At 36.1% G+C, this 17,927-nt stretch overlaps 2 protein-coding genes across 51 annotated transcripts; both read left to right on the top strand.

Moving 5' to 3' along the window:
- Positions 1 to 557: 557 nt before the first annotated feature.
- LOC150031404 (pyrophosphate--fructose 6-phosphate 1-phosphotransferase subunit beta-like) lies at positions 558 to 17,927 on the top strand. Of its 50 annotated transcripts, none has more exons than XM_090309047.1 (22): positions 560 to 1,345; positions 1,465 to 1,545; positions 2,000 to 2,330; positions 2,435 to 2,661; positions 3,069 to 3,128; positions 4,517 to 4,678; positions 4,777 to 4,898; positions 5,028 to 5,081; positions 5,168 to 5,272; positions 5,479 to 5,581; positions 5,747 to 6,215; positions 8,426 to 8,485; positions 12,595 to 12,648; positions 12,735 to 12,841; positions 13,319 to 13,385; positions 13,501 to 13,550; positions 13,682 to 14,898; positions 15,305 to 15,364; positions 15,671 to 15,748; positions 15,888 to 15,958; positions 17,446 to 17,607; positions 17,706 to 17,927. In XM_090309047.1, the coding sequence occupies exons 11-15, from the start codon at positions 6,132 to 6,134 to the stop codon at positions 13,332 to 13,334; spliced, it is 321 nt and encodes a 106-aa protein (XP_090165173.1). In that variant the 5' UTR covers positions 560 to 1,345; positions 1,465 to 1,545; positions 2,000 to 2,330; positions 2,435 to 2,661; positions 3,069 to 3,128; positions 4,517 to 4,678; positions 4,777 to 4,898; positions 5,028 to 5,081; positions 5,168 to 5,272; positions 5,479 to 5,581; positions 5,747 to 6,131; the 3' UTR covers positions 13,335 to 13,385; positions 13,501 to 13,550; positions 13,682 to 14,898; positions 15,305 to 15,364; positions 15,671 to 15,748; positions 15,888 to 15,958; positions 17,446 to 17,607; positions 17,706 to 17,927. The 50 variants fall into 50 exon arrangements, 44 of the variants coding, with proteins under 44 accessions (XP_090165172.1, XP_090165173.1, XP_090165174.1 ...); XM_090309048.1 differs by having other exon boundaries at positions 560 to 1,329; XM_090309046.1 differs by having other exon boundaries at positions 558 to 1,329; positions 1,465 to 2,330.
- LOC150031405 (pyrophosphate--fructose 6-phosphate 1-phosphotransferase subunit beta-like) lies at positions 4,038 to 5,233 on the top strand. Its single transcript, XM_090309056.1, has 5 exons — positions 4,038 to 4,233; positions 4,517 to 4,596; positions 4,683 to 4,856; positions 5,028 to 5,081; positions 5,168 to 5,233. The coding sequence occupies exons 1-5, from the start codon at positions 4,038 to 4,040 to the stop codon at positions 5,231 to 5,233; spliced, it is 570 nt and encodes a 189-aa protein (XP_090165182.1).

Below are 17,927 nucleotides of genomic sequence, written 5' to 3' on the forward strand. Positions count from 1 at the left end.
GAAAAGAGTTATAAAACGGGACGCGATAAGTATGCGGTGAATGGGTTGAGAAGAGTTTCGGCTAACACTTCTTAGGATGCGTTCATGCTATGCGATCATGCAACACACATACAATAGTAAATCATCTCTCGATGCGAATGCTACGACTTTTAATGCTAGAACGCATGCGATATATGCGATAAGACTATAGGACCTACACATAAGCCTCTATTCTTATTTATGCGATGAAAAAATGACACATACACATATAAGGCGACCACATAATATCATACCTATCTCTAGGATGCATGCGATGCAGGTTGGCAAACAGAATTTATCTCTAGGTTCCTATCTTTTGTTTATGCAGTTCTAATCATTGCACTCTCGAGTCTAGATTCTAACTTAGCTCTTTCAAATCTTAGGTTCTTTCTTTAGACTCTCTCTCTCGAGTAGCTCTAAAGGGATGTCGAGCACAACATAAAGAAAATGGAGAACCTAAAGAGAGAGTCTAAAGAGCTACTCGAGAGAGAGTCTAAAGAGAGAGTCTAAAGGGATCATATGTCATTCTTGAACTGATATCATTTATAACCCGCTTTCTACAGGTGCAACAGCTTATTTCGGAACTCAATGAAATTCTTGCCCATGATATTATAGATGAGGATAGGTTATGGAAAATGAAACTTACTACTCGTGCTTGAACTTTTGTTGTTTTACTTTAACGCTCCTGTCCAAGTAATTGTTTTTTCTTTTTGTTTTATACATGTCTTTCCATGAAATTGAGTTGGAAAAGAGAAGGCAACAAGGTACATATAATGGGCGGCCAATTCAAGGGGTAGTCACATTTCTTTGGGTACTTATTCTATTCGTGCTTGAACTTTTGCTGTTTTACTTAAACCCTCCTGTTTAATAATTTAGTGATTAACACATATTATATTTAGCACTTGGGTAGTAGGCAAATAAGTTATGAACTCAAAAACATGCATGTTGGTAAATGCATTAAGATCTTTTAAATTCATATTTGATAATTAGGGGTATCAAGTATCTAGACTTCCATTATGAACTCGTAAAGAAAATGCCCAATCAAGTGATGGGTTAGGCTTACAGCTACTTGACTTTCAAATGTAAACTTACCAATGGTACGAGCGAATGGCCATGAGATGATACGAAAAAAATTATACTTTGCTGGTTAGTGCTCTGTGTGTTATCTCTGTTTATTTCTTCTTTTGACTTATAGGTACAAAGGGATGTGTGGTTTACCCACGAACTTTGATTCAACTTATTGCTATGCTTTGGGTTACACTGCTGGAGCTCTCCTCCAGAGTGGAAAAACTGGACCAATATCATCGATCTGTCTGTCCCACTTCTTGTACCTCCTGATCATTTTAGTCTCTAACCTTTTAACCTTTCATTCTTTTTCTTGATATCAGTTTCGTCCATAGATTTTTTCCTCATTTCTATTACTTACTAGTTATGCATACCGGGTAGGAAATTTGGCTGCTTCTGTTGAAGATTGGATGGCTGGCGAAACTGCATTGACTTTGTTAATGGATGTGGAGAGGATACACGGTATGATTTTTTCATGAAAACGTGCATTCCTGTTCTCATGTTTTCTTGAATAACACGTTAATAATTTTTTTTATAGAATATTTTTTATGGGGAATAAGAAGGGAAATGATAAACAGAGTATCAATTATCCAGCCAAAATGAGAACAAATGGAGATCGCTAGAAGAAAAAAAATGAAAGATGAAAAAAACTCTCCAATCTATATTAAAAAGACAACAATTTTCTAGTTGATGAAACTTAAAAGTTTATTTATTTTTTTCTTTTTTTGAGTATCCAAATAACTTAATAGTTACTTAGACAATATTATAAAGACTAGACAAGGTGCATGTAAGATCAGAAAAACAAGGATAAAAGTGGAGTATCTTTTCTCTTAACAATTTTGAAAGGCTTTGGATTGATAGAACATCTTCATGAAGTCTAGTTTAATATTTATCATTTGATGATCTCTTTCTAAAGGTAGAATTCGTTTGGCAAGTAAGTTCAAGCCTGTGATCAAGAAGACAATGGTGGAACTAGATGGTAATATGATCTCTTTCTAGAGTAAATGTCGTTTCCTTTAATCTCCATCCCAGTCTTATATTATAATTCACGTCGCTCCATTTGTCATGTGAGGAGGTCAGATCAGAATCCTACCATTAATTATGCAAGTTCAAATCTAAAAGAAGAATGGAGCAGGTGATCTGGATATAGGTATCTTACACAACCAAATTGATGAAAATCGAACCTATTTTTCAGAATTTGGATAAGATATTTTAATGAAGTCTCGGGTCAAATTCCATAGTTGGAAGTGAGATACCTAAATTCTTTGTAGTTTCCATTCTTACATGAATTATTAGTAATGTGTTAAGTTCATTGTAATGTCTAATTTTGTTGGTGTGTATTTTTGCTTAGTATTGTCTTGTAAAGGGCCGGCCGGCAAAATCATAGACGAAGCTTTATGGTATTTCTTTTAATTATTGGAAAAGGAGGGCTCCTGGGTATGTTCTCGAAAGGGAAGGTAGAGGTAGTACTTCGAATGGCGAAGAGAGGCGGCTCGGCAAAGAAGGAATGAGAAATCGTCAAAGATGACTTCTTTGTTGGCGAAACGAAGGGCTAGTTCTTTCTCTCTCCATCTTATGGTATTTCACTTGATTTCTTTCTTCTTGTCCTTCTTTCTCCTTTTTCTTTCTTTTTTTATCTCTGTTTCTCCGTCTATCTTCTCCATCTCTTGCTTAATTTTCTCCATCCATATGATTGTATCTCAATATCTTTTTGTTTTTCTGTTTTCTTCATCTCATTTCTATTGATACTCCTTTCTTCTATTTCTCTCTCTTTTTGTTTGCCCTTTGTTAAAATTTGATACTTCATGTATTATTATTTAGTTTATAGCTAAATGTCATTAAAGCTAAAATATTGAAATATTAGTAAAGTAACTTGGTCATTAGTGTTGCGTGTGTGTATCATTAGTGTGGGTGTTAGTTTAAACAATATAAAAAATTGTTACGACTGTTGTATTTGGTTAGTTAATCATGTATTTTTTTGCTAGGTTAAATCACTTCATTTTTATCCCCAATTCAAGTCGTGGAGTAGAAGAACACACTAAAAGGTATGAAAAAGTTGTAGTAGTCTTTTACCTTCAGGCTATTAAATTTGAGTGATTTAGTCACATATTAACTCTAAATCTTGCTTTTTCTATCTTAAAATCTAGCTCTTTATTTTATCCTTGTTTTAAAAAATATTTGAATTAGTCTTTGTCAAATATTATGTCACACTTGCATTAGTCTTTGTAAAATCTAGCTCAAGTGCCTATTTATTTGTTTTGCTATTCTTACGTTCTCACTTCTTGGTGGAAACTAAAAATCCCATAGAAAGTTCATTTATTTTCTTGGTTGGTTCTTTGGGAACTATTAATGCCTTCCACGTCTTGCAAAAAACCTCCCATATGTCTTAGGCCTGAATTGGCAAGTTTTGTGTAGCATAGCCGAGTTCTAAACATTTACCTTGGTTGTCCCTTTTCCACTAGAGTCTCCAGGTGTTTTTGGTTGGGATTTATGTTTTAAGCCTTTTCTTTTTGCTAAGGTTGGGTTTTCACCAAATGTTGGTGGAGGTCTTTATCTGTATGCAAATTGATTGATTTCGTGGAGACCAAATGCGTTTTAAAGTAGCCTAAATTGTTACATTCGCTTGGAGACCAAATATCTCTTTTCATTTTTTAAATTAAAAATTTCGTTTCATTGAAACCCCCTCTCTCTCTCTCTCTCGTTGTTTTAGCCATGAAAATTTTAGTCTCTTGCTGGCCAAATCCTCACATTAGGGACTCATATGGAGCTTTTGGAGAATCAAAATCCCTTCTTAGAGTGTTATCCATTTCATCCACAAGCTCTTTCCTCTTATTCTAGTCAAGTCCTTCATCTTCTCGACCTTGTCGAACACTCAATTTTCCACTTCTTTCATTGATTCAATCTTTCATTTCTCTACCTATCTCCCCATTTTCATCTTCATTTCTCTCCTACCAATGTCTCCGCCTTTCATCGCTAATGCCGATGTTTCCTTAGTCATTGCATCTTCTCCGTCGGAGATTGGCCTTGTTTCTACTGTGTATATCGAAGTCCAAGCCCACTGTATCGATCAACCTCTCCCTTTTCCCTCTATTCCCAAAAACCCCTTCAAAATCCTCGATGGCCCTCCTAGCTCTGCCGCTGGCAATCCGGGTGTTTATTATCCATAGATCATTTACTTTCTCTTCTTGTTTTGGAGTTTTTAGCCTTCATAACGTGCTTTTTTTTTTTGTACTCTGTTTGGTAACTGAGTTGATTGATGTCTCGAAGGAAGAGTAGTGACATGCATTGAGTTTTGTTTGTTCTTTTACTGTTTTGCTTATGATTGTAAATCTTGCTTTTGTTTGGAACTTGAGTTTTACTGAATGCGTTTGAGGCCAGTTGCTACTTCTTAAGGTTTTAAAGTGTTTGAATTGTGTGTTATAAGTGCGCGCAGATGATATCACAAAGTTGTTTCTTGATCTTTTCGGCCAACCGTCGGCAATGTTGGTGCCAAGTGATTCCAGTTCGGTGCAGGTGAATAAGAAATTGAAGATCGGAGTTGTCTAGTCTGGTGGCCAAGCACTGGGAGGGCATAATGTGATTTCTGGACTATTTGGTAGGGTCTCATTGTGTCCACATTTATAAATCAAGAACAAATGTTTGCTTTTCTGTTCAAGTTGTGGCTAATTAGCAGCTTCAATGATTTTGGTGAAGATTACCTACAAGTTCATGCAAAAGGAAGCACGTTGTATGGTTTCAAGGGTGGTCCTGCAGGGATCATGAAATGTAAATATGTAGAACTAACTGCATAATTTATCTACCCATATCGCAATCAGGTTAATTTTCTTGAAGGGATTTCTAGCTTTCACTTGTTAGAATTATTAGTGTGAATATGTGCAGTCTTGATTCGAAGTGATTGCCATTTGTATGCAATTCTTGATTTAAATGCATTTTTGTTTTATTAGGGTGGTTTTGATATGATATGTAGTGGGAGGGATAAGATTGAAACACTAGATCAGGTGAAATTCTTTCTTCCCAGAATTTTCATTTTGAGACGTCTTAGTTGTAGTCAAGGCATTAATTGACTGTTCGTTTCTATTTCCAGTTTAAGCAAGCTGAAGAAACTGCTAAGAAGCTTGATTTGGATGGCCTTGTCAATTGGTGGAGATGATTCCAACACAAATGCCTGTCTCCTCGCTGAAAACTTTATGTATTTTTCAAAACTATGAAATTTGTTTATTGCCTCCCTCCTTTTTGCTCTCTCTTTCTTACTTTCATTGTCATAGATAAGCTATTATATGTTATTTTTATTGCAGAAATATAAGGTTGAGTAATTAATTACTATAGGGTACCATTTTTTGTGTGTGCAAGACTCTGTTATTTATATTCCCCTTCTATCTGTTGTTTTCAAATTAGGAGTAAGAATTTGAACCCGAGTGATTGGTTGCCCAAAACTATTGATGGTGATCTCAAATGCAAAGAGGTCACCACGAGATTTGGATTTGATTCTGCTTGCAAGGTACTCATTTCTCTTAGTAACTGCTTTAGAATTGATATTTCGTTTGGACTGAACTTTGGTGACTCTTTCAAAGTTGAAGTAGTTTCTTCAAGAACTCAAGGAAAAAAATGGAATATCGCATTCATGAGATGAGACTCTTAATAGGCTCTGCTGATATTTATGCAGATATATTAAAAAATGATTGGTAATGTGCACAAAGAGGAAATCATAATAAACATCAATCGAGAAAAGCTCCGGATTAAAACAGTCAAGATTCTGGAAGAACGAGAGAAGAAGAAAATGCCACCGTGGACGTGAAAGGCCCAGCTTGGAATAAGTAGTCCCTGAGCTACTATGTGAAGACCTCATCACGGATGCATTCTTTTCGAATATCCTTTTTCTACCTCAATACTTCATGAACTTTCATCACCTTATTATTACCTGTTATCATATATTTGCTTTTACTGTTATCATTACCCTCTCAATGTTTTCTTTGCAAACGATCAAGGCACACGATTGCGGAGGCGCTGCATGAAGATACAACTACTTTATTATTATCATTACCCTCTCAATGTTTTCTTTGATGCAATGTAAAGGAAGATCGCCGCAAAGAAGGAGGCATCGACAGACAATGTCGACGACAGCGCAAATTTTGGTGTTGTATTTTTCCTTCACTCTATTCCAAATTCTGCACCATCGCATCGTATTTTAATTTTGAAAGTTTTATCACCGCATCCTGTTTGATTACCGCAATCATTTAACATTGATATATTTAGTAAGTCGCCGCATGCTTTCTCTTTGCCATTTATGATTTCAAAGATGAATCACATGCATCTATTTTTTTTTTTTTATATACTAGAGTCAACTTATTTTTAGGACAATCACCTCAAGAAATGTTTCTAAAAGTTAGTGGTCTGCTAGGTTTCTTTCAAACTGATCCTTTACCAAACTTCTTAAGAACATTGGATGACTTCTTTCAATCTATTGGCAAGGAGGACATTGCCGCATTTTAAATTTTGGGGTGAGGTATTTATTTTCAACCTTGCTATTTTTGGCTATATGAAGAAAAAAAAGGAAAATTAGAATAACAACTCCACTGCCAACGCAATGGAGAAACACATGTTGATAAGAGTTAAGTTGTGAATGACACATACCTGTAGTTGGATGTCCGCAAGACACACGTGGGGGCAAGCCGAAACGAAAGTAAGTCGCCAGGATCAACGCATAAACAAATACCGCAATTCTGCTGCTAAGTATGTATGAGTCTAGTTTGAGAAAGAGCGTCTTGCTCGTAATTGGATGTCCGCATGACACATGTGGGGGCAAGCCAAAATGAAGGCGAGGCATGCGTCCATCGCATGGTAGTTGCGCTCGTCAAGCGATTGCGATCACCGTGTCGAAGTTGCGGTATTAAGCGAATGCGGTCACTACAAGATTGCGGCTACACGATAACGCATAATAGAGGGATCAACGCAAGGTTGGTGGAATGAACACATCAACGTACATCTTGGGAAAATAAAAAACTGATGTTGACATTTCACCTACTACGCCATTAGCAGCAGAGATTTAGAAAGGACTAACGCGTCGCGAATGTCAGAATCAGAGCAGTCCATTAATGCTGTCGGCGATCCAATCTCTATATAAAGAAGCCGGTGAGCAGAATGTCAACTTATCTAGAGTTTTTCCCTGCGATCCAGACAAATGCGTGAGAAGAAGGCTTGAGAATTCTTCATCTCCTTCTTCCATTCCGAGAAACGACCAAAGCCTACGATCGGAGCTAGATCTCGGGAGAGTCAGCTCCACCGCCCATCCATGGCACCCTGATGCGTTATTTTATGAGGTGGAATTATGGATGAAAATGCGTTGAGCACTTAAGTTTTCTCAGTGGAATTCAAGTGTAAACCCCACTGAGTTTCTTGGTAAGTCCAGGGTCGAACACAGGGACTTGGGAAAAAATATGCGGTGGTAATTTCTCAGAAGAATTTGCGGTAACCAAATAAATCAAGTAGTTATTGGGAATGTTGTTTGTGGTAATAAAAATAAACAAATACAGCGGAGTTCGAAAAGAGTTATAAAACGGGACGCGATAAGTATGCGGTGAATGGGTTGAGAAGAGTTTCGGCTAACACTTCTTAGGATGCGTTCATGCTATGCGATCATGCAACACACATACAATAGTAAATCATCTCTCGATGCGAATGCTACGACTTTTAATGCTAGAACGCATGCGATATATGCGATAAGACTATAGGACCTACACATAAGCCTCTATTCTTATTTATGCGATGAAAAAATGACACATACACATATAAGGCGACCACATAATATCATACCTATCTCTAGGATGCATGCGATGCAGGTTGGCAAACAGAATTTATCTCTAGGTTCCTATCTTTTGTTTATGCAGTTCTAATCATTGCACTCTCGAGTCTAGATTCTAACTTAGCTCTTTCAAATCTTAGGTTCTTTCTTTAGACTCTCTCTCTCGAGTAGCTCTAAAGGGATGTCGAGCACAACATAAAGAAAATGGAGAACCTAAAGAGAGAGTCTAAAGAGCTACTCGAGAGAGAGTCTAAAGAGAGAGTCTAAAGGGATCAATATGTCATTCTTGAACTGATATCATTTATAACCCGCTTTCTACAGGTGCAACAGCTTATTTCGGAACTCAATGAAATTCTTGCCCATGATATTATAGATGGGGATAGGTTATGGAAAAATAAATATTATAGATGAGGATAGGTTATGGAAAATGAAACTTACTACTCGTGCTTGAACTTTTGTTGTTTTACTTTAACGCTCCTGTCCAAGTAATTGTTTTTTCTTTTTGTTTTATACATGTCTTTCCATGAAATTGAGTTGGAAAAGAGAAGGCAACAAGGTGCATATAATGGGCGGCCAATTCAAGGGGTAGTCACATTTCTTTGGGTACTTATTCTATTCGTGCTTGAACTTTTGCTGTTTTACTTAAACCCTCCTGTTTAATAATTTAGTGATTAACACATATTATATTTAGCACTTGGGTAGTAGGCAAATAAGTTATGAACTCAAAAACATGCATGTTGGTAAATGCATTAAGATCTTTTAAATTCATATTTGATAATTAGGGGTATCAAGTATCTAGACTTCCATTATGAACTCGTAAAGAAAATGGCCAATCAAGTGATGGGTTAGGCTTACAGCTACTTGACTTTCAAATGTAAACTTACCAATGGTACGAGCGAATGGCCATGAGATGATACGAAAAAAATTGTACTTTGCTGGTTAGTGCTCTGTGTGTTATCTCTGTTTATTTCTTCTTTTGACTTATAGGTACGAGGGATGTGTGGTTTACCCACGAACTTTGATTCAACTTATTGCTATGCTTTGGGTTACACTGCTGGAGCTCTCCTCCAGAGTGGAAAAACTGGACCAATATCATCGATCTGTCTGTCCCACTTCTTGTACCTCCTGATCATTTTAGTCTCTAACCTTTTAACCTTTCATTCTTTTTCTTGATATCAGTTTCCTCCATAGATTTTTTCCTCATTTCTATTACTTACTAGTTATGCATACCGGGTAGGAAATTTGGCTGCTTCTGTTGAAGATTGGATGGCTGGCGAAACTGCATTGACTTTGTTAATGGATGTGGAGAGGATACACGGTATGATTTTTTCATGAAAACGTGCATTCCTGTTCTCATGTTTTCTTGAATAACACGTTAATAATTTTTTTTATAGAATATTTTTTATGGGGAATAAGAAGGGAAATGATAAACAGAGTATCAATTATCCAGCCAAAATGAGAACAAATGGAGATCGCTAGAAGAAAAAAAACGAAAGATGAAAAAAACTCTCCAATCTATATTAAAAAGACAACAATTTTCTAGTTGATGAAACTTAAAAGTTTATTTATTTTTTTCTTTTTTTGAGTATCCAAATAACTTAATAGTTACTTAGACAATATTATAAAGACTAGACAAGGTGCATGTAAGATCAGAAAAACAAGGATAAAAGTGGAGTATCTTTTCTCTTAACAATTTTGAAAGGCTTTGGATTGATAGAACATCTTCATGAAGTCTAGTTTAATATTTATCATTTGATGATCTCTTTCTAAAGGTAGAATTCGTTTGGCAAGTAAGTTCAAGCCTGTGATCAAGAAGACAATGGTGGAACTAGATGGTAATATGATCTCTTTCACCACGAGCTTCAGTTGAGCTAGTTTGAGATTGTTAAGCTTCACTTTCATCTTGTAGAACCTCAATATTTCTTACTTGGCCAACTCCTTATGATTGCCACTTATTTGTTTATCACATCCTTTAGTGCCTTTCCCACTAACTCACCTCACCTGTAACAATATCACTACCTGGAATAGTTGCTTCAACTCGTTTATTCCCAGCCATATCAGCCACAACTTTCTTAGTACAATCATTACTGCTATCATTAGTTTTGCTATTTTCTTCCACAGTACACATATCATTTTTAGCACAAATACCAATATTATCAGAGACGAGTATGAGCATCATTTTCATTCTCAACACAAATATTGAGGTTATTAGAGACAGAAGTATGAGTTCACCTTGGGCTAATGTTGGTTCGGACTCATAGATCGTTACCGGAGAAACAATAGGTGGCCCAATTTCCTTCTTGAGATTCTTCCTTTAGTATATTATCCATGGACCTATTTGATAGGTAAGACAGAGACAGTGTCGGTAATATTCAAGATAGGATTAGGAAGGGAATCAGAAAAGAACAAAGATTGGGACTAGTTAGTCTCTTCATTAGAGCTATTCCCCTGAAAATGACTAATAGGAAAGAAAGGTTGATCCTCTAGAAAGGTGACATCTATCGAAATAAAATACTTGTGGGAGGGTGGATGAGAACACTTATACCCACGTTGATGGAGAGGATAGCCAACGAAGACACATTTCTAAGCACGAGGAGTAAATTTTGTCTTTTAACGCAACTGCGCGCCTCAATGCATACTCAACCTTTCCATGCAGCGTCTCGCGTGCACACTTGTACAACCCTCGTGTGCAACCTAGCGTACACACCCATGCAATGCCTTGCGTCATTTTGCCTTTGCGCACATCTGTAGCCTGCCCGGTTGAGTTGCCTGCATGTTCAACGGTTGCAGTTGCATGATTATTCAATCCAAAAATCCAAATTCAAATTCAAGCTGAATTTACTTATTTTTCCAGACATTATTTCGGGAATTTCCCTTCTACAAACTTGTTTTAAAATGTCTTAACTTATTTTAAAATTTGAGCTTCAAATTCTTCACGATCTGGTCAGAATTTTTCAATCTTCACACCTTGCTCAGAATCACCCGAGAGCTTGACCTCTTGAGGAAATCTTCTGATTTCAACTTGAATTCTTATGAATTTCCTTCCAGCAACCTCAGAGCTTCATCTACACTCCTTAACCCTTCAAATGGCTGTGGAATCACCCCTTTAGCACGAGATAATTGTCCAAACCAAGTTCTTGAACTGAGGCTTCCCTTTTAGATTAAGAGATGCATGACCTTAATTACACTTAGGCTGCCACCTATCCCACTAAGTCAACATTAAACCTTCTAATCTCGACAACTGACCACTACAATTGGTGATTAAGCTGAAAGCTTCCCCTAATCACCAATGCATAGCTTCCTAACTCTTACCAACGCATGGCTTTACTTGGACGCATACACCTCTCAGCCAATGCACGCCTCAGCGCCCTTTCTCGCACCCGATGCCTAGTCTCAAGATCATCCCATGGCCTTACTTTACACACATCCTTGCCCGACCATTGCACACCAACGCACGCACAAGCCGCATCGCTTAAGGCATCCTCGCCCATGCACGCGTTCTTGCCCACCTAACCTCAACGTGAGTCTCGGCTAGCGCATGGCATCGTCTTCTCGGCCAACACTTAGCCAATGTCCTTCTTCACGCCACTAGCTTTCATCTTAACCTTAAGATTCTTAGGCTGTCGCACACCTCAGCATGATCGTCAATGCACCATGACCTTCAACACTTGGTCAAAATTTCTCTCCTTAACCAAGCCTTCTTACTCTTTCACTTAACACTTGAGAGCCCTTAGTAAACAACACTTGAAATCATTTTTCTTTCCTTCCTTAGCATCCTCAAGCTTTCCCTACAACCTAGTATTAACTTACACTTAATCTTATTTAACATACACAAGTAGAGAAAATAAGCTTCGGGGTTGAAAAATATTTCTTGCTTTGCTTAATGAGATCCACAACTACTTTCCTTCTCAGGTAGTTAGTCATAACTACTTGACTCATTGAGTACTCATAGGCAATCATTTTAATATTCATATATTAAGCAAACAAAATAACTTCCACAGATTCTACTTAGATCATGATATTAATCTTCACCCTTACCCCATTAGAATTAGTTACTTATAACAAGAGATAAAGTGAAAGTGAGGATAGATAAGATGATAAAATTGAACATGATGATATTAAAATAGTTGTTGAATACACAAATGAACAATCTCTTAAACAAAATGCAATACAACAACTAAAAAGATAAAGAGATAAGGTGAAGGGAAGTTGTTAGTAATCTCTTGCTTCCCACAGATGAATGTTAAGGCTGCTAGTGATATAATGGTTGGATGAATGCAGAAAGCCCTTGTAGTCTCTTACTTCGGCGAAGCTTCAATTAAGAATTGGGGTGAAATATGGAGGTGGAATTTTTTTCTCATGCAAATCTCAATCTTTGGGTATAAAAGTCCATCCCTCCTTCATGGCGTCAAGGCTCTATTTATAGAGCCGTGCACTGACTATTGGTGGGATTCCCACTCTGATAAGTCGTTATCGTCTAACGTGGTAGGTGAGAATGTCAGCCTTGCTATCATGGTCAATATTCTAAATACTTACCAGAAGATCCGCTGACTGCACAATTTATCTACCCGTATCGCAATCAGGTTAATTTTCTTGAAGGGATTTCTAGCTTTCGCTTGTTAGAATTGTTAGTGTGAATATGTGCAGTTTTGATGCGAAGTGATTGCCATTTGAATGCAATTCTTGATTTAAATGCATTTTTGTTTTATCAGGGTGGTTTTGATATGATATGCAGTGGGAGGGATAAGATTGAAACTCCAGATCAGGTGAAACTCTATCTGCCTAGAATTTTCATTTTGAGACATCTTAGTTGTAGTCAAGGCATTAATTGATAGTTCGGTTCTATTTTTAGTTTAAGCAAGCTAAAGAAACTGCTCAGAATCTTGATCTGGATGGCCTTGTTGTAATTGATGGAGATGATTCCAACACAAATGCTTGTCTCCTTGCTGAAAACTTTAGGTATTTTTCAGAACTATGAAATTTGTTTATTGCCTCCCTTCTTTTTACTCTCTTTCTCACTCTCATTGTCGTATATGGATAAGCTATTATATGTTGTTTTTATTGCAGAAATATAAGGTTGAGTAATTAATTACTCTAGGGTACCATTTTTTTGTGTGCAAGACTCTGTTATTTATATTCCCCTTCTTTCTGTTGTTTTCAAATTATGAGTAAGAATTTGAAAACCCGAGTAATTGGTTGCCCAAAAACTATTGATGGTGATCTTAAATGCAAAGAGGTCCCCACAAGTTTTGGATTTGATTCTGCTTGTAAGGTACTCATTTCTCTTTGTAATTGCTTTAGAATTCATATTCCGTTTGGACTGAACTTTGGAGACTATTGCAAAGTTGAAGTAGTTTCTTCAAGAACTCAAGGAAAAAATGGAATGTCGCATTCATGAGATGAGACTCTTAATAGGCTCTGCTGATGTTTATGCAGATATATTCAGAAATGATTGGTAATGTGATGGTTGATGCTCGATCTACAGAAAAAGTGTACTTTGCTGGTTAGTGCTCTGTGTGTTATCTCTGTTTAATTCTTCTTTTGACTTATACGTACGAAGGGATGTGTGGTTTACCCACGAACATTGATTCAACTTATTGTCATGGTTTGGGTTACAGTGCTAGAGCTCTCCTCCAGAGTGGAAAAACTGGAACAATATCATCGATCTGTCTGTCCCAATTCTTGTACCTTCTGATCATTTTAGTCTCTAACCTTTTAACCTTTCATTCTTTTTCTTGATATCAGTTTCCTCCATAGATTTTTTCCTCGTTTTTATTACTTACTAGTTATGCATACCAGGTAGGAACTTTGGCTGCTCTAGTTGAAGATTGGATGGCTGGCAGAACTCCATTAACTTCGTTAATGGACGTGGAGAGGAGACACGATATGATTTTTTCATGAAAACGTGCATTCCTGTTCTCATGTTTTCTTGAATAACAAGTTAATAATTTTTTTCTAGAATATGTTTTATGGGGAATAAGAAGGGAAATGACAAACAGAGTATCAATTATCCAGCCAAAATGAGAACAATGGAGTTCACTAGAAGAAAAAAAATGGAAGAAGAAAAAAACTCTCCAATCTATATTAAAAAGACAACAATTTTCTAGTTGATGAAACTTAAAAGTTTTTTTTTTTTTCTTTTTTTGAGTATCCAAATAACTTAATAGTTACTAACACAATACTATAAAGACTAGTCAATGTGCATGTAAGATCAGAAAAACAAGGATAAAAGTGGAGTATCATCATGTAAAAGTGGAGTATCTTTTCACTTAACAATTTTGAAAGGCTTTGGATTGATAGAACATCTTCATGAAGTCTAGTTTAATATTTATCATTTGATGATCTCTTTCTAAAGGTAGAATTCGTTTGGCAAGTAAGTTCAAGCCCGTGATCAAGAAGACAATGGTGGAACTAGATGGTCATATGATCTCTTTCTAGAGTAAATGTCGTTTCCTTTAATCTCCTTCCCAGTCTTATATTATAATTCACGCCGCTCCATTTGTCATGTGAGGAGGTCAGATCAGAATCCTACCATTGATTATGCAAGTTCAAATCTAAAAGAAGAATGGAGCAGGTGATCTGGATATAGGTATCTTACACAACCAAATTGATGAAAATCGAACCTATTTTTCAGAATTTGGATAAGATATTTTAATTAAGTCTCGGGTCAAATTCCATAGTTGGAAGTGAGATATCTAACTTCTTTGTAGTTTCCATTCTTACATGAATTATTATGAATGTGTTAAGTTCATTGTAATGTCTATTTTGTTGGTGTATATTTTTGCTCAGTATTGTCTTGTAAAGGGTCGGCCGACAAAATCACAGACGAAGCTTTATGGTATTTCTTTTAATTATTGGAAAATGAGGGCTCCTGGGTATGTTCTCAAAAGGGAAGGCAGAGGTAGTACTTCGAATGGCGAAGAGAGGCGGCTCGGTAAAGAAGGAATGAGAAATCGTCAAAGATGACTTCTTTGTTGGCGAAACGAAGGGCTAGTTGTTTCTCTCTCCATCTTATGGTATTTCACTTGATTTCTTTCTTCTTGTCCTTCTTTCTCCTTTTTCTTTCTTTTTCTATCTCTGTTTCTCCTATCTTCTCCATCTCTTGCTTAATTTTCTCCATTCATATGATTGTATCTCAATATCTTTTTGTTTTTCTGTTTTCTTCATCTCATTTCCATTTATACTCCTTTCTTCTATTTCTTTCTCTCTTTTTGTTTGCCCTTTGTTAAAATTTGATACTTCATGTATTATTATTTAGTTTATAGCTAAATGTCATTAAAGCTAAAATATTGAAATATTAGTTAAGTAACTTGGTCATTAGTGTTGCGTGTGTGTATCATTAGTGTGGATGTTAGTTTAAACAATATAAAAAATTGTTACGACTGTTGTATTTGGTTAGTTCATCATGTACTTTTTTGCTAGGTTGAATCACTTTATTTTTGTCCCCAATTCAAGTTACGGAGTAGAAGAACACACTAAAAGGTATGAAAAAGTTGTAGTAGTCTTTTACCTTCAGGCTATTAAATTTGAGTGATTTAGTCACATATTAACTCTAAATCTTGCCTAGAATATTTTTCTATCTTAAAATCTAGCTCTTTATCTTATCATTGTTTTAAAAAATATTTGAATTAGTCTTTGTCAAATATTATGTCACACTTGAGTTTATGATTTTTCTGTTCCTTGATTTCTTGAAACTAGCTGATCTTTATTTTTTGACTTATTTTATTTCTCTTTTAATCGGTTCTTTGAGTGATTAGTTGTTTAGGATTGTGATTTATGATTCTATAGGGCATGGACAAAGAAAAAGAGATGACATTTTAGTTCGTGGGTATTTTCATCTCCAGAATAGAATCTCAAATTAAAATCGTAAGTTAGTAACTGACAAATCAGAATTGGAATTGATTAAATATGTCAAGTGGGGATAAAAAAAATTCACTTTTAACTTTTTGTATTTTATACTCATGCTCCTTTGCCTTTTTGCATAATCTTTTTTGGTTCTATACAGGCCAACGGAGGATTTATAATGAGTGCAAGTCACACAATCTAGGTGGACCTGAATACGATTGGGGTATTAAGGTGATTTTTTTTAAAAAAAAATATTTTGCACTGCCCTTTATATTTAATTAAATGAAATTATTGGTAAAAATGCAACCTTTTGATGAAGCATAATGCTTTTGTTGCAAAATGTTAGTTGAAAATTATGACCTTTATCTTATAATCCATGACAACTACAACAATGATGTATCTATGTTTATCTGACTTAAATGCATTGACTTTTCAGTTTACTTATAGCAATGGGCAGACTGCACCTGAATCAGTTACAGACAAAATATATGGAAACACCATTTTGTTATATTTTTTTTTTGTTCAATTTCTTGTTTACTTTCAAATTAGTCAATTTTCATGTTATATTGCATTCAATATTTTGTACATTTTTATTCTTTTCTTGTTTATATGAAAGTTCTCTTTGAGTCGTCTGGGTCCTCAGTCCTCTTGTGAAGTGCCTATTTATTTGTTTTGCTATTCTTACGTTCTCACTTCTTGGTGGAAACTAAAAATCCCATCGAAAGTTCATTTATTTTCTTGGTTGGTTCTTTGGGAACTATTAATACCTTCCATGTCTTGCAAAAAACCTCCTAAAGTGGCAAGTTTTGTGGAGCATAGCCGAGTTCTAAATATTTACCTTGGTTGTCCCTTTTCCACTAGAGTCTCCAGGTGTTTTTGGTTGGGATTTGTTGTAAGCCTTTTCTTTTTGCTAAGGTTGGGTTTTCATCAAATGTTGGTGGAGGTCTTTATCTGTATGCAAATTTATTAATTTCATGGAGACCAAATGTGTTTTAAAGTAGATTAAATTTGTTACATTCGCTTGGAGACCAAATATCTCTTTTCATTTGTTCAATGAAAAATTCTGTTTCATTGAAACCCTCTCTCTCTCTCGTTGTTTTAGCCATAAAAATTCTAGTCTCTTGCTGGCCAAATCCTCACATCAGGAACTCATATGGAGCTTTTGGAGAACCGAAATCCCTTCTTAGAGTGTTATCCATTTCATCCACAAGCTCTTTCCTCTTATTCTAGTCGAGTCCTTCTTCATCTTCTTGACCTTGTCGAACACTCAATTTTCCACTTCTTTCATTGATTCAATCTTTCATTTCTCTACCTATCTCCCCATTTTCATTTTCATTTCTCTCCTACCAATGTCTCCACCTTTCATCGCTAATGCCGATGTTTCCCCCGTCATTGCATCTTCTCCGTCGGAGATTGGCCGTGTTTCTACTGTGTATAGTGAAGTCCAAGCTCACCGTATCGATCAACCTCACCTTTTTCCCTCTATTCTCAAAAACCCCTTCAAAATCCTCGATGGCCCTCCTAGCTCTGAGTTGATTGATGTCTCGAAGGAAGAGTAGTGACATGCATTGAGTTTTGTTTATTCTTTTACTGTGTTTTTCTTATGATTATAGATCTCGCTTTTGTTTGGAACTTGAGTTTTACAGAATGAGTTTGAGGCCAGTTGCTACTTCTTAAGGTTTTAGAGTGTTTGAGTTGTGTGTTATATGTGCGTGCAGATGAGATCACAAAGCTGTTTCCTGATCTTTTCGGCCAACCGTCGGCAATGTTGGTGCCAAGTGATTCCAGTTCGATGCAGATGAATAAGAAATTGAAGATTGGAGTTGTCTAGTTTTGTGGCCAAGCACTGAGAGGGCATAATGTGATTTCTAGACTATTTGGTAGGGTCTCATTGTGTCCACATTTATAAATCAAGAATAAATGTTTGCTTTTCTGTTCAAGTTGTGGCTAATTAGCAGATTCTATAATTTTGTTGAAGATTTCCTACAGGTTCATGCAAAAGGAAGCACGTTGTATGGTTTCAAGGGTGTCCTACAGGGATCATGAAATGTAAATATGTAGAACTGACTGCATAAATTTAAACAGAGAGATAATTTTGATGTATTTTCTTCACGCTGATGATAAGAATAAACTAAAGTGTGTTTGTAATATATTTTCACGTGTTTAATTTAAAAAATAAGTCATTTTAAAAAAAAATAAA

Source organism: Benincasa hispida, unplaced genomic scaffold (assembly GCF_027475165.1).
Source record: "Benincasa hispida cultivar pf3 unplaced genomic scaffold, pf3_genome.v1.1 HicScf1241, whole genome shotgun sequence".
NCBI lineage: Eukaryota > Viridiplantae > Streptophyta > Magnoliopsida > Cucurbitales > Cucurbitaceae > Benincasa > Benincasa hispida.

Bases quoted from the DNA above. Each gene is read 5' to 3' on its own strand.
- LOC150031405 (XM_090309056.1), top strand. From the start codon at position 4,038: ATGTCTCCGCCTTTCATCGCTAATGCCGATGTTTCCTTAGTCATTGCA. The intron at 4,234-4,516 runs GTGTTTATTATC...AAGTGCGCGCAG, and splicing joins CTCTGCCGCTGGCAATCCGG to ATGATATCACAAAGTTGTTT. The intron at 5,082-5,167 runs GTGAAATTCTTT...TTCTATTTCCAG, and splicing joins AGATTGAAACACTAGATCAG to TTTAAGCAAGCTGAAGAAAC.
- LOC150031404 (XM_090309021.1), top strand. From the start codon at position 13,047: ATGAGTAAGAATTTGAAAACCCGAGTAATTGGTTGCCCAAAAACTATT. The intron at 13,155-13,318 runs GTACTCATTTCT...ATGTTTATGCAG, and splicing joins GATTTGATTCTGCTTGTAAG to ATATATTCAGAAATGATTGG. The intron at 13,551-13,681 runs GTCTGTCCCAAT...TATGCATACCAG, and splicing joins TGGAACAATATCATCGATCT to GTAGGAACTTTGGCTGCTCT.